At 41.2% G+C, this 12419-nt stretch overlaps 1 protein-coding gene across 7 annotated transcripts in view; it reads left to right on the plus strand.

The window, feature by feature from the left end:
* The window catches only part of PIK3R1 (phosphoinositide-3-kinase regulatory subunit 1), an 84487-nt gene that overhangs the window by 59337 nt on the left and 12731 nt on the right, over nucleotides 1-12419 (plus strand). For 5 of the 7 annotated variants that reach the window (XM_039870112.1, XM_039870115.1, XM_039870116.1 and 2 more), the window contains exons 5-7: nucleotides 3063-3194; nucleotides 3996-4197; nucleotides 4390-4469. In XM_039870112.1, the coding sequence (XP_039726046.1) occupies nucleotides 3063-3194; nucleotides 3996-4197; nucleotides 4390-4469 (414 nt within the window). Of the gene's footprint in view, nucleotides 1-3062; nucleotides 3195-3668; nucleotides 3674-3995; nucleotides 4198-4389; nucleotides 4470-12294 lie in introns of those variants that run through there. The other 2 variants (XM_039870119.1, XM_039870118.1) reach the window with 2 other exon arrangements.

Genomic DNA, 12419 nt, shown 5'->3' on the forward strand with positions numbered 1-12419 from the left:
GATGTTTAGCAGCATCTCTGGCCTCTACTCACTAGATGCCATTGTCTTCCAAGCACGACAATAAAAAATGTCTCCAGACATTGCCAGATGCCTGGTGGGGGTTAGGGTGGGGCAGAAAAATTCAAATGCCTGAATTTTGAACTGAGAACTACTAATATAAATAGAGATCAGCTGAGGGGATGCCTTTCCAGTTGTAGGTAAAGTGTTGGAGAGTTTCCTGGTTACCTGTCATGAGTAGACTCAGTGGGGTAGAAGAGGATGTAAATCCCCCTACCCAAGACCTAAAGGTTGTATAGCTCTCACCTAGCTGGCTTCAAAAGTCATCACATGACAGACATGGATAGCTCTTGGAAGAGCTTTAATGGAAAAAAGGGGACACAGGACTTGAAGTCAGAAACTCCAAGCTTTAGAAGTTAAATTAAAAATATATATATAGAACATACTATGTCAAATACTATGTCCAGTGGAATTTGATATAAAGTGAGCTTATGCAAAACTTATCCAAAGACTTGAAATAAGGTTATTTTATTCAAAGGCACTAAAGGCTCTTTGAGACACACCTCATGTGTTAGAGTAATATTAATTCACCAAAACCCTCCTCTAAAGAGTGTTTATAGTTCAGTCCACAAACATTTAACAGACACAAGATAAGTGCTGGAGACTGGGGGAAGTGAGAGGAGCACGTAAGTGCCACAGTCTGGGCCACTAAAGTACTCTCAGTCTAGTGGGGAGACACGTCGTTAATGTACTGTCTGGGAGTGTCACGATAGAGGTGAGTTGTGGCTCATCAGCTCTGCCCTGGCACAGAAACCCTGCCTGAGGGAGGGACATGTGGAATATTTAACGTTTTAATGTTTATACCCCATCACTGAATGGTTTTTCACCTTTTTTAGGATGAGCAAATTAAGTAGCACTAATTTGCTGGCAAAGTGACATAGTATATGCACTATGCCGTGCTCTTGAAACTAATATAAAATAATACCGAATATCAACTGTAATTGGAAAAAAATGTGTAAATATATGAAATATTAAAAAAAAAAAACTACAGGACTTCACACACACACACACACAAAAGACATAGTACGTGAAGCATATAGCAGCGAAGCATGCAGGGGCAGCAGCTTGCCCAGCAGGCAGGGGCTGTGGGGTGTTCCTGTAGCGGTGCACACACGTTTGCCATCCCGCTAGCAGTCGCATTACTTTCAAGGTGGATCCCTTATGCAAAGACCTAGTGTTGCCTTTTCCTCTGCTTACCAGAGATGTGATATGTCTCTGGTTAGTTCTTTGTATGACATTTCAGTGATTTAACCCTTGCCTCTTCCTCCACCTTTTAAGTTTAATCATTCATTTCCTCAAACTAACCTATCCACATTTTCTGTGAGACAGCCTTTTCTGAGCTTTACGGTGTTTACCTTTCCCAGTAATCGCCTAGTTAGTGGGGCAAGTTTGGATTATTAGGATGTGTCCAAGGAACTCTCGTAGCTTCAGGCTCAACCTGGAGTGATTTATAAAATCACACTTGCTTCACAGTATCCAGGATTCCACCATCTCCTACTTGTGCTCAAACACCCTGGAGTCAGCTTTGATTCTTTCTCGTTCTCTCCTAGGCCACAACCCCATCCAGTCAGTCACCAAGTTATGTTAGTTCTTGATAATGTCTCAGACATTTCTAGCTGTATTAGAATTCAAATTACCAAGTGTTAGCTTTACTTCCAGCAGCTTTCCTTTCCAACTCATTTTTTACACCACAGTTAATAAAGCTGTTTAATAATGAAACATTTTGTTCATCAGCTCACCTTTTCTTCACTGAGTTCCCAAGTCTCCAGGTAATTCTCCTCAGGTTAACCTTCAAGTCGCTGGTGAGCATCCTTCAGCAGCAGCCGGATACCTCGTTGCTCGAGGCCTGTGGGCATTCCTGCCCCCAGTATCTCTTCTTTTTGCCGAGTACTGTGCATTTCTCTCTCCCAAGTACTCAGAGAGTGGCTCTGATTTGATTCATATCACCTCTTCATTGAATTGCCTGACCGCTTCTCCAGCTGAAGGATTTACTGGACAGATATGCTCATCATTCTTCTGAGATAGTTCGGTGGACACAGCTTAGATTAGTAATACCCGAATCAGAATACCCTGTCAGCATTAGGGGGAAACATTCTAAAGATTTGAAATTATTTTTATGGATATTTTTTAGATCGGCTGCTAAAATTCTATATTTGACTCTTTAATTAGTCACTCTGTTGGATTCAATTTATATTAATTCTGAGATGCAGTATCTAGCAACTCAGATTTTAGGAAATCTATGGATTTGCATTTCATGTTTTCCTGTTAAGGTTTTAGGAAGCATTTATTATATGATTAACCATCCCTAGGCAGAACTTTTCTTCATCAGGGCAGAACCACCCTCCAGAAGGTATCCGGAAATGTTTTCCAGGGCTATATTAGTTTGCTAGGGCTGCCGTAACAAAATCCCACAGACTGGGTGGCTTAAAAAATAGAAACCAATTTTTTCAGTGTTCTGGAGGCTAGAAGTCCCCGATCGAGGCAGGTTTGGTTTCTCCTGAGGCCCCTCTTCTTGGCTTACAGATGGCCACCTTCTATGTCCTCACATCACATTTCTTCTGTGCATGCACCTCGGATATCTCTTATTATGTCCAAATTTCCTCTTCTTGTAAGGATACCAGTTGAATTGGATAAGGGCCCACCCTAAGGGCCTCATTTGAACTTAACCACCTCTTTAAAGGCCCTATCTCCAAATACAGTTACATTCTGAGGTACTGACATTTAGGGCTTCCACTTATGAATTGTGGGGGGACAACTACTTTTTGTTGTCTGAAAGTCTAGGAACATGCTTACAGCATTGGGGAGAGACCTACACAAAGAAAAATTGTTCTATTCGAAATGCCAGGAGCAACCTCTGTGAGAAACCCTGCTAATACTTACTCAAGTATCTCATATTCATCTTCATTGCTTCTTTTCATGTGTCACATATAAGTCACACGTTCAGAAAATTGGCCCGACCCATGTATAAAATGTCTGAAATAGTTTTTTTAATGTCTCTATCGTAGATGCTGCCTCCGTGGACTTGGAAACAATCGATGTTCAAGTTTTAGCAGACGCTTTCAAACGCTATCTCCTGGACTTACCAAACCCTGTCATTCCAGTAGCTGTTTACAATGAAATGATTTCTTTAGCCCAAGGTTTGTTTTCTCTTCTGAGAACCTTATTGAACATATATTGAGATGTGGATAGTTATATGCAAAACTATGAAGTGTCGCTTATAAAGAGAGAAGTTTTAGAAGATATTTCGTCGAACCTGCCATCCTTCCCCCACTCACCACCATCGCCCTGACCAGCACAACTTCCCTCCATTACCAGGGCATCCAACAGAAGACCCAGATTCTCGTTTGCTTAGGAAGGCTGTCCACATGTCAAGATGGCTAATTGTTAACCTTTATCAGTATCGATAGAGTTCGCTGCATCAGTGAAGGCCATAGTGTTCCATGTACCACCACTGGGTTTAGGGAACCGAGGCTAGGACCCATGACTGGGGATGTTCTTATCATCTCCTTCACGTGGCCCTTACAAAAGTGTTGAGGGAAGAGGACTGTCAGTTTTAGGAGCTAATGCTCAGTTAAAGTGCTTTGGGGACAGGAAATTGTGGTTTGTAACCTTCAAAGTTAAAACCTGTGATACTTATCTGCTGCTCCTCTGAATTAGCCAATCACACTCGCAGCTGCTCGACAGAGGGCAGATTTCTGCCAGCACACCCTGAACCTCTTGCGGTTTTTTACACCAAGAGTTTCTTGCATTTCCATTTGACTTGAAATTTCTACTTTCTCACAATGCCTTTTCTAGTGAGAAGAACAAATGTACTGTCTGCTTCTTCTGATGACTTTGTTTTAAATGACTCCTACAGCTAGAAGAACAGAAAATTTCTAGGTGTTTATTCACTGATACCTAGAAACAGTCTCTTATTCTTTTTTCTTTCTAACTTGTAGAAGTACAAAGCTCCGAAGACTATATCCAGCTGTTGAAGAAGCTCATTAGGTCACCTAACATACCTCATCAGTATTGGCTTACACTTCAGTATTTGCTAAAACATTTCTTCAAGCTCTCCCAAACCTCCAGCAAAAATCTTTTGACTGCAAGAGTCCTCTCCGAACTTTTCAGCCCTCTGCTTTTCAGGTTCCCAGCAGCCAGGTAAGTGAAAGGGGAGAAACATGTATTTTGGGGGGATGAAGCTAGTCCAAGGTTGATTGGTCATTAAACTTATTCTAAAGATGCAAGTTCACAGACGCATGTGTATACTTGAATGTGTATAAATGAAAATGAGTTTGTTGTTTGGGGAAAGGTTTCTAACAAAACTTTTTTTTTTTTTTTTTTTCCTGGTAGCTCCGAGAATACTGAACACCTCATAAAAATTATAGAAATTTTAATCTCAACGGAATGGAGTGAACGACAGCCTGCACCAGGTAATGCCTTTTGAACATTTAAAATTCTCTCATTGTTCAGTTTTTAGAGCTTGAAAAATGGTGGCTTTAGACTTCATCTGAAATAACGTGAGTTTCTGGTAGAATTGAGATGCATAGTAAAATGTTATTTAAAGAAAAAATAGCTGAGTGGTAGTGTACATGGTAAATACTATCCAGAGTTCAGTATTTGTGGATTTTAAATAATCTCAGTTTTAGATGAGACTTTTTGGGAGAGCCCCCTGTTCCCCTCATCGTTTATGCTTCTAGTTGTTACATAAATTTTGGAGTTACAAAAATTTTAGTTGACATTTTTTTCTTTCTAATATTTAGAAAGTAGGGGATTTATAATTACTATATAATTTAAAGTATTTGGGAATGTGTCTTTTGGAAGCAGGTATGGTGAGATATGTCTATTGAAATAAACATTTTCAATAATGCAAGCAGTATGAAACCAGGGTGTTCACTACAGCAAGTTAAAGCGAGCCAGACACTTGTTTGAAAGTAGGCTGGCATTCAACTAACCATTTAACAAAGCAGGAAACATAGACGATGTTAGCAGTGGATTTAAATTAAGCTGATGTAGTTTTCTTCTACTGTGGAAAGTCTAAACAACCTTACTTTGGTTATATACTGGTTAAAAGCAAATAGAGGCTTGCTATTTACAGTACTGATTAGGATCTTGCGAGTGGAGTCTTAGGACCAATAAAAGGTGTTGCTTTTAGTCTTAATTTATGCCCAGAATTTAAATAAAATATCACAAATGTATTGTTTATGATCAGTAACTCATGCAAGTTACCAGATTTATCTCTGTATGAGCAGGCATGGGGACCCAGTTATCAGTGTCATGCAGTGAACATTTAAGTTGTGCTTTTTCAGATGTTCCATGGCCAGGTTTGGTTGTTTGCATTTGAATGGGGCAGACTGAGAGAGGCAAAGGCCTACACTGAAAACCCACCTGTAGGGTTGAGATACATTGAGCAGGTGTTGGGAAGGGCTTCTGTGGACAGGCCCAAAATATGGTATCCAGAGGTGAGAGAGGCAGGAGAGGTGGTATATAAGGTACGCGTGCATGAAGTGATCCAAGTGTTCCACATCACAGCAAGCAAGATGTTCATCAGGGAGACCCTGAATTATAGGTAAACTGCATCACAGAAGTCTATCGACAGGTACGGCCTGGGACTTTAGTCCAGGGGGCGGCCCGAAGTTTCACCTCCTGTGACTGCTGGGATCATTTGTTAATGAATGTTGGAGCTCTGTGCTGGTATTCAGAGGCCGCCTTTGGGATCAGCAGGAAAGAGAGCAGTGATGGGTTAGAATACCCCGTGATGAGGGGACAGGGTAGGTGTGGAACATGGCACTTGAGCCATTCATTGATGACCGCCCCTAGACTAGTCACATAGGTGGGAAAGGAAGACAGCTACTAAGAACAAAGCAGGAGTCTGGGCCAAAGGCTAGGCCACGACCTTTCACTTCCTCCTGATTCATGTGGCCATCTGTCAGAGACTAAGAGCTGGGCCCTATGTGGGGTAAAGGGTTACACAGTGGTCCTGGTCTTCTCAGCGGCTACCCCTCTGGTGAGGGGAGACACAGAAGCTAACTGCCAGATGGGGTGTGACTGAGACCCACAAATGAATTTATCACAGAGTTTTTGAGAATTTCTGCTACACGGGGTATAGTAGGACCAGTGCTAGAGTTTAATGAGTCTGACTGGTGTAAACGGGTTAACCATCTTTGTCAGTTTCAGCCTAATTCTGCCAAAGGAAAGATTTATCTGCAGCCATTTTCATAATGCAAACTTACAACTGCTTGATATATCGTAGATCCTACCTATATTTGTCTATAAGAAATTGGTGTGCCAGTTTCAAAGGTGGATTAGTTCCATCAGCTCTGTTGAAGAATGATAAAGCTTGGAACATTCGCTAGAACATCCCAGAATTCATGCAGGCTCTTCAAAAAAATTGAATCCAAGTCATTTTAAACCATAGTTAGGACCGTTTTTCCCTTTGTGTGATACCTCTTAGCTGTTCTGGAAATTCTGTGGGTCCCTTGGAATGAAAAGGATGCTTCAGTGTCTCTCACTTGTGAAAATATCCTACCCACCCCATGAAAAACACCTCATCTTGAACACACCCATGTTCAGGATAGGTTAGAGAAATTATTTCTTAGGCCTGGTAGGAATGTGACATTTTCTCAGACATTTCCGTCATTGCCCCAGCACGTGCTAGTACCAGAAGACTTTGGAAGCACGACACTGATGCATCCCCATAAATGGTCATAAATTATTTATTTGCAATAACTTTATTATTTTGAATAGAAATAAATACGTGGATATTTGTAGGAGGGGAGAGCAAGACTATTAGGGGGCAGGTAGACATCTTCGCTAGTTTTTACCAGATAGAACTTGAAATGATAGGCAAAACCGATGATGACTGAGGCAGTGTGTCAATTCAAATAGGACCCATAGTATCTAATTAGCACATAGTATCTAATTAAATACTAGGAGGAAGGGTGTGTACTATAAGTACAAAAAGAATTTTAGGGATGTGATTGATGACTTTTTAGGGTAATGAAGTAGACAGAAAAGGCTCATAGAAAAAAAATAAGACTTGAAATGGGCTTTGAATAATAGGTACAATTTGCATAAGGGAAGGAGAAATAGAATTTCAGTTCAAGGAATTTCAAAGATTTATTCCAGATAAATTGCAAAGTACAAAAACAATGGCTTGATGTTTTTATCAGATATTAAAGAGCAGTAAATATTTTAAGTGACAGTATCATAAAAAGCAGCTCCTCAGAGTTGAAAACATTGTCCAGCTCTTCATTTGGTCATGAAGGAACTAAAGCCCGTAGAGCTTGAGAGCTGCAACCTGTGCCACCCAGTCTGCGTGTGCCAGAACGGGGTCTGCTGGAGGACTGCCCCGCCCTCCAGCCTGTTGCTCTGCTGCCCCTGCTGCCTGGGTTTTGAGCTTTTCGTGTCCAGTTAAAAAGTCTTCTGAAGTCTCCAGCAAGTAATCAACTAAAAATATGTGAAATTTGCTCCTCTGGGTCACATAAAGAGCCACATGCGATTTTTATAGCTTGCGGGATAAGGCTCCCAATCACTCCCTCCTCTGGTTGCACAGTGGAAAGAACAATGTGAGTCAAATAGATCTGAGTTTGAATCTCAACTCTTGCTACTTACTTGCCAAGTTCATCATCAAGTAACTCAGCCTTTCCAAACTTTTCCAGTCTGCAAAATGGGAATAATGCTTCTCTCCTCGGGTGGTTGTGAGAATTAAATGAGGTGATAAGTACTGCAGCTCATGACACTATAGTATGTGGCTCTACTGTCTGTTGTGTCAAATCTGGTTTTTAAGGCCTTGCCAGAGCTGGCCTCATTCTGCAGCTCTGTCTCCTCAGTTCACTATTCCTGGTGAGTACTGTCGGAATCTTGTGAGGCCATTCTCCCCACTGACCCCACATACCTCGCCAGCAGAGCTGGGCCTCTGAGAGCCTGTAGGAGGAGCTTTAATGCAAATGTAAAAGAAACACTCACTGGGCAGTTGATGCCCTGTTGGAGCATCACTTGGAGGGAGACGATGCCCGTTCCTCTCTGTGTGGCTTGGTGAGTGGAGGAGCCTGGATTTTAGCGCCCACGCCTCCTGCCACTTTGCCCAGGTGCCTTTACACGGCACACAAATGTACAGCTGTACACAGCAGCCCCAAACGGTGCCATTCACTTCATCTGTGCCTAAGTAGGTGGTCCTCCTGCTGCTTCTGCAGGTTGTCAACTGCTGCAGTACATTTATGCCCTGAAGCCCCTCGTCTCCTTAACTATTCCGTAGTTCTTCCTGGCAGTTTCATCCGTTCAGCTACATCTTTCAAGGACAAAAGCAGCTTCTCCTTTTGAGCTCTTCCTAGCATAGAACAGGGCACAGTATAATAATCACCCAAATGAATTGTTCTTTATTCTTTGATAAACTTTCCCACTTTCAATGCATCCAGCAAACCAGAGAAATAAGGATTCTCCCCTAGGTGGAGAGAAACGAAGGTTTGAAAGGTTAAGCATAGATTAAGTGCTGTTCCCTTTGTTACTAAAAGTTTTAAAAATATTTAAAGCTGAACAGCAGGTTTTCTTGAATCATCATGTGTTATGTTTACCCTACTAATATGTAGGTAACTAATGTAGATTTCTGTAGGGCAACTAAGGTAAAAACAGGACCACTTGACTTGGGTGCCTTTGAATGAAAACCATTGTACATATATTTACATATTTCAGATTTCACAGATATTTTCAGAAACATTAATGTAGCATAATTGAAGTCTAATATTGCACCTTGAAGTCCAGAGTGGAAAATAAATGACTCTTTCTCCCCGCTGCCTTTCTACACCTGTCAGAGTTAATTTTTAACCATTGGTGCATTGCAAAACATTCATCCTAAAGAACCTGATTCATAAATCTTGTTTTAAATGTTCTGGGCTTGGTTTTCAACCAAGACTAAAGCAAGCACTAAGCTAGAGGGAAATGACTTTCAAAGAGTTTTACTTTTCTCTGATTTATTTTTTACGGAGTTTAAAATGTGGTCTAACATTAGAGGGTTGTTTCAGAGGTGAGAAATGAAACCTTGAAAAAAAATGCATGTATTTAGATGGGTATTTAGATGTATTTAGGAGTAAACAGAGGCAAGCTCTATGAGGTTATATATCAAAAAAAGTAGGAAGTTTTATTTGTGCTCTGAAAAAAAGACATAGTTCAGGGTGCATATGTTGGTAGGTTGAGTTCAGTTTTACTTCTGTTTTCACAATGCTGCCTTCTCTTTCAAGGGACAGCTTCTGAGAGGGAAATGACAGGGCAGGAGTTCTTTATTCCACTAAGCAGTGGGCACACCCTTTCAGGTACTTTGTAGAGTGTGTCAGTTTTGTGCACATGTAAAGCTGAGTTTATTTTGGAATTCAAGTGGACATTTTTCTTAGTGCAGACTCATTAAGGGCACTGGATGTGGAGTAATTAATTTGCATCATCCTGAAAAGCCCTTCTGTCCTAAGTTGTCTAAAGTTAAAATTATGAAGAGAGGCATTTTTTTAACCCATAAACGAAGATTTTGGTTCATTTATTTATTTATTTTTTTCTCGTGGCCATTTTTTTTAAAAACATTTCAGAAGTTGTATAGGATGAAAGGTTGTTGTGGGACATTCACGGGTGGTGACTTTCAGATGAGATACAGGGTTCAGTCTATAACTTTCAAACATTTTAGTGATGATTAAGGGATCACACCTGTTGAGAAGTAAAATAGGGCCCATTTTTGCTTCTGAAATGAGTTTTATCGAACTTTGGGGAAATGAAAAGTAGTAAGACATATTGTTTTGAAGAATCAAGAAGGATAAAGTTAGTTTTTGATTATGCATGTAAGTCTTCCAGTGGCCGAGTCTTTGGGTCTCAGATAAATGCTGAAATTAAATTACAAAGTTTCTTAAAAGAGCTTAGCAACCACATGAAAAATATTTCCTGTTGTTATGACATCTGTGCACTTGATTTATTAGTTATTTGTTAGTGAATCATATAAAGTTACAGTTGAATAATTATGTTTATTTTGTGTGAAATTTTGGACACAGTGTTAGATAAATGAAATAGTAAGGAAGTTGATGATTTTCTCCCAAGCAGAAGTCACTGATCCTTTCTACCAGCAGAGGGCTCCCTTTCTAAGCTAATAAAGAGCATGTGTCTTACAGATCACTTTTCAAAGACTGAAATTGAATGGGAAAAGACTCAGTTGACACTTTCAGTAATATAAGAGAACTTCTATGGTAGATGATTGTACTTATTGTGAAAAAATTGGAGCAAAGTTTTCAAATCTATTTTAAGACTTTCTTTCTGTAAGTAGAGAGTGTACTGCTTTCCAGTGGGTAGTCTCCTTCTGAAACAGAAAATATACTGTTAGACTAAAGAGCATTTTAATCTTAGAAGGTTCTGACATGAAACTTCATGTGCATCCAGACAGGTATGCTTGGGAGACTGATGTTTCCAAGGTTTCTAGAATTAGAAAGACTGTTTTTTAAAACAGGGCAAGATTATGCTGCTCAGGATGCAAGGGGATTTATTCCCTAAACTAACCATATGTCCCTGTAATCAGCTGGCAGGAGCCAAAAGATTCACTTATGGACTGTTTTTTCCCCCGCTGGAAAAGGGGGGGGGCGCGGTGGTGGTGGTGGTGGTGGTAGTGGTTATTATTATTATTATTATTATTATTATTATTGTTATTTCACTTACACCAAAGGAAATTTTGTACAATCATTTTCATTGTGAGTTTAGCAGCACTTCCTAGAAATTGCAAGTACTTCTGAAGCTGGTTCCTGCCTGTGGACTTTATATCAGCACCTTGATCTTCCTTTATCCCTGCATGTGACCATTGGGTCACCTTTTCATACAGAGTCTGGGTGTATTATAGACAGAACCCATATTTCTTCAAAGAATTAGAAGGTGGCTTTTTAAATTTAAATAAGCTAAAAATAGAAAACAGAAAAAGTCAGTTTTGCTGTAGGTGTGAAATTTTTGGCATGTGGCTTAAAAGAAATTAACTTCAGTTTCACTTGTTAATTTTTACTTTCTCTGGCAGAGGGAAGTGAAGAACAGGGCCAGTGGGTGGAGAGAAAGTTTAGGACGAAAAGACAGAAGGCTGGGTTCTGGTCCTAGTGCAAACCACTTCACAGAAGTGTGTGTGTGTGTGTGTGTGTGAGGAGAGAGAGAGAGAGAGAGAGAGAGAGAGAGAGAGAGAGAGAGATGAGAAAATTGAAGTCATCTCTAAATTACTTTCTGGTTTTAAAGGTAGTGATTCTGTGATTTTACATTGCATTATGGTTCTTGGAATAACAGTAAAGCAATCTGGGCTGATGCAAGTGAAATTCTCTTAGTTGGCAACTATTTACATTTTGACCTAAGTCTGGTTCGTTGCACCTTTCTTAAATAGAGGACAGATATCCTCTAGAAACTATTCCATTCTCCTTGCCTTCCCATCCTTTGCTCCATGTGACCTAATAGAGACACCTTTTAATTATTACGAAGTCCTATGGCTATTTAAGCCGAGAGTTGAAATTGACTTTATAAAAATAGCCACAGAGTGGGTTTTTTTCTTTTTCAGTCTTCACATGTTCTTGGAGGACAGTATCCATGCAGAGTTAGAATAATCTTCCCTAGGACTGTTAAATATTTTTTAAACCTGTTCCCTGCCGAGCTGCTGCATAGGGCTTTCCTGTTACACCTGTGGGCTGACTGTGCTAGTGTGTGGGAGGAGGTGGACACGAGTGAGGCACGGTGTTCTGGGCTGTTCGGAGAGGTTCAGGCCTTTACAAGCAAGGCTTTGATTCTATTTTTTGCTGAACTAGCTCAGCCACTTCCTGTGTTTGGCTGCGCATAGTGCCTCGCTTCACTGTGGCCACTTGAGCCCCGCGAGCCAGCGAGTGCGCTGCCGCAGCCAGTTAGAGAGACTATTTTAGGTCCCCGCACAATGGCCTTCTCATTTCCTCGGCGAAAATGAGCGAGTTGGGCTGGCATTGGCCACTTGTTAGCAGATGACAACTTTGACTTTGACTTGGGCTCGGCTCCCCTCCCCGAAATCCCTAGCTCAGCAAATATTTGAACCTGCCCAAGTTAATCATGAAGCCGCGATCTTTATCTAAGAGAGACGTGCGAGCGCCGGGGCCTTTTCCCTCCCCAGTACTGTACCGACATCCTGCAGCTTTCTCCGTGGGGAGCCGGCGGTGAGGGCGCCGCTGGGGCCGTGCGATCGTCGGGTCCGTCCCTGGGGTCTTGCGCCGCCCGCCCCTGCGCGCACTCGGGGCGCGAGCACCGCACGCCGGAGCCGTGGGGGGAGACGCTGGGGCTGGTCCCTGTTTCTGGAAGAATAGCTTTTTGGATTTTTTTTTTTTTAATTGTCGGATACAGGCATTGAAAGAGAAACCGCTGAAATGCATAAC

The sequence above is a fragment of the Pteropus medius genome, unplaced genomic scaffold, assembly GCF_902729225.1.
Source record: "Pteropus medius unplaced genomic scaffold, Ma_sr-lr_union100, whole genome shotgun sequence".
NCBI lineage: Eukaryota > Metazoa > Chordata > Mammalia > Chiroptera > Pteropodidae > Pteropus > Pteropus medius.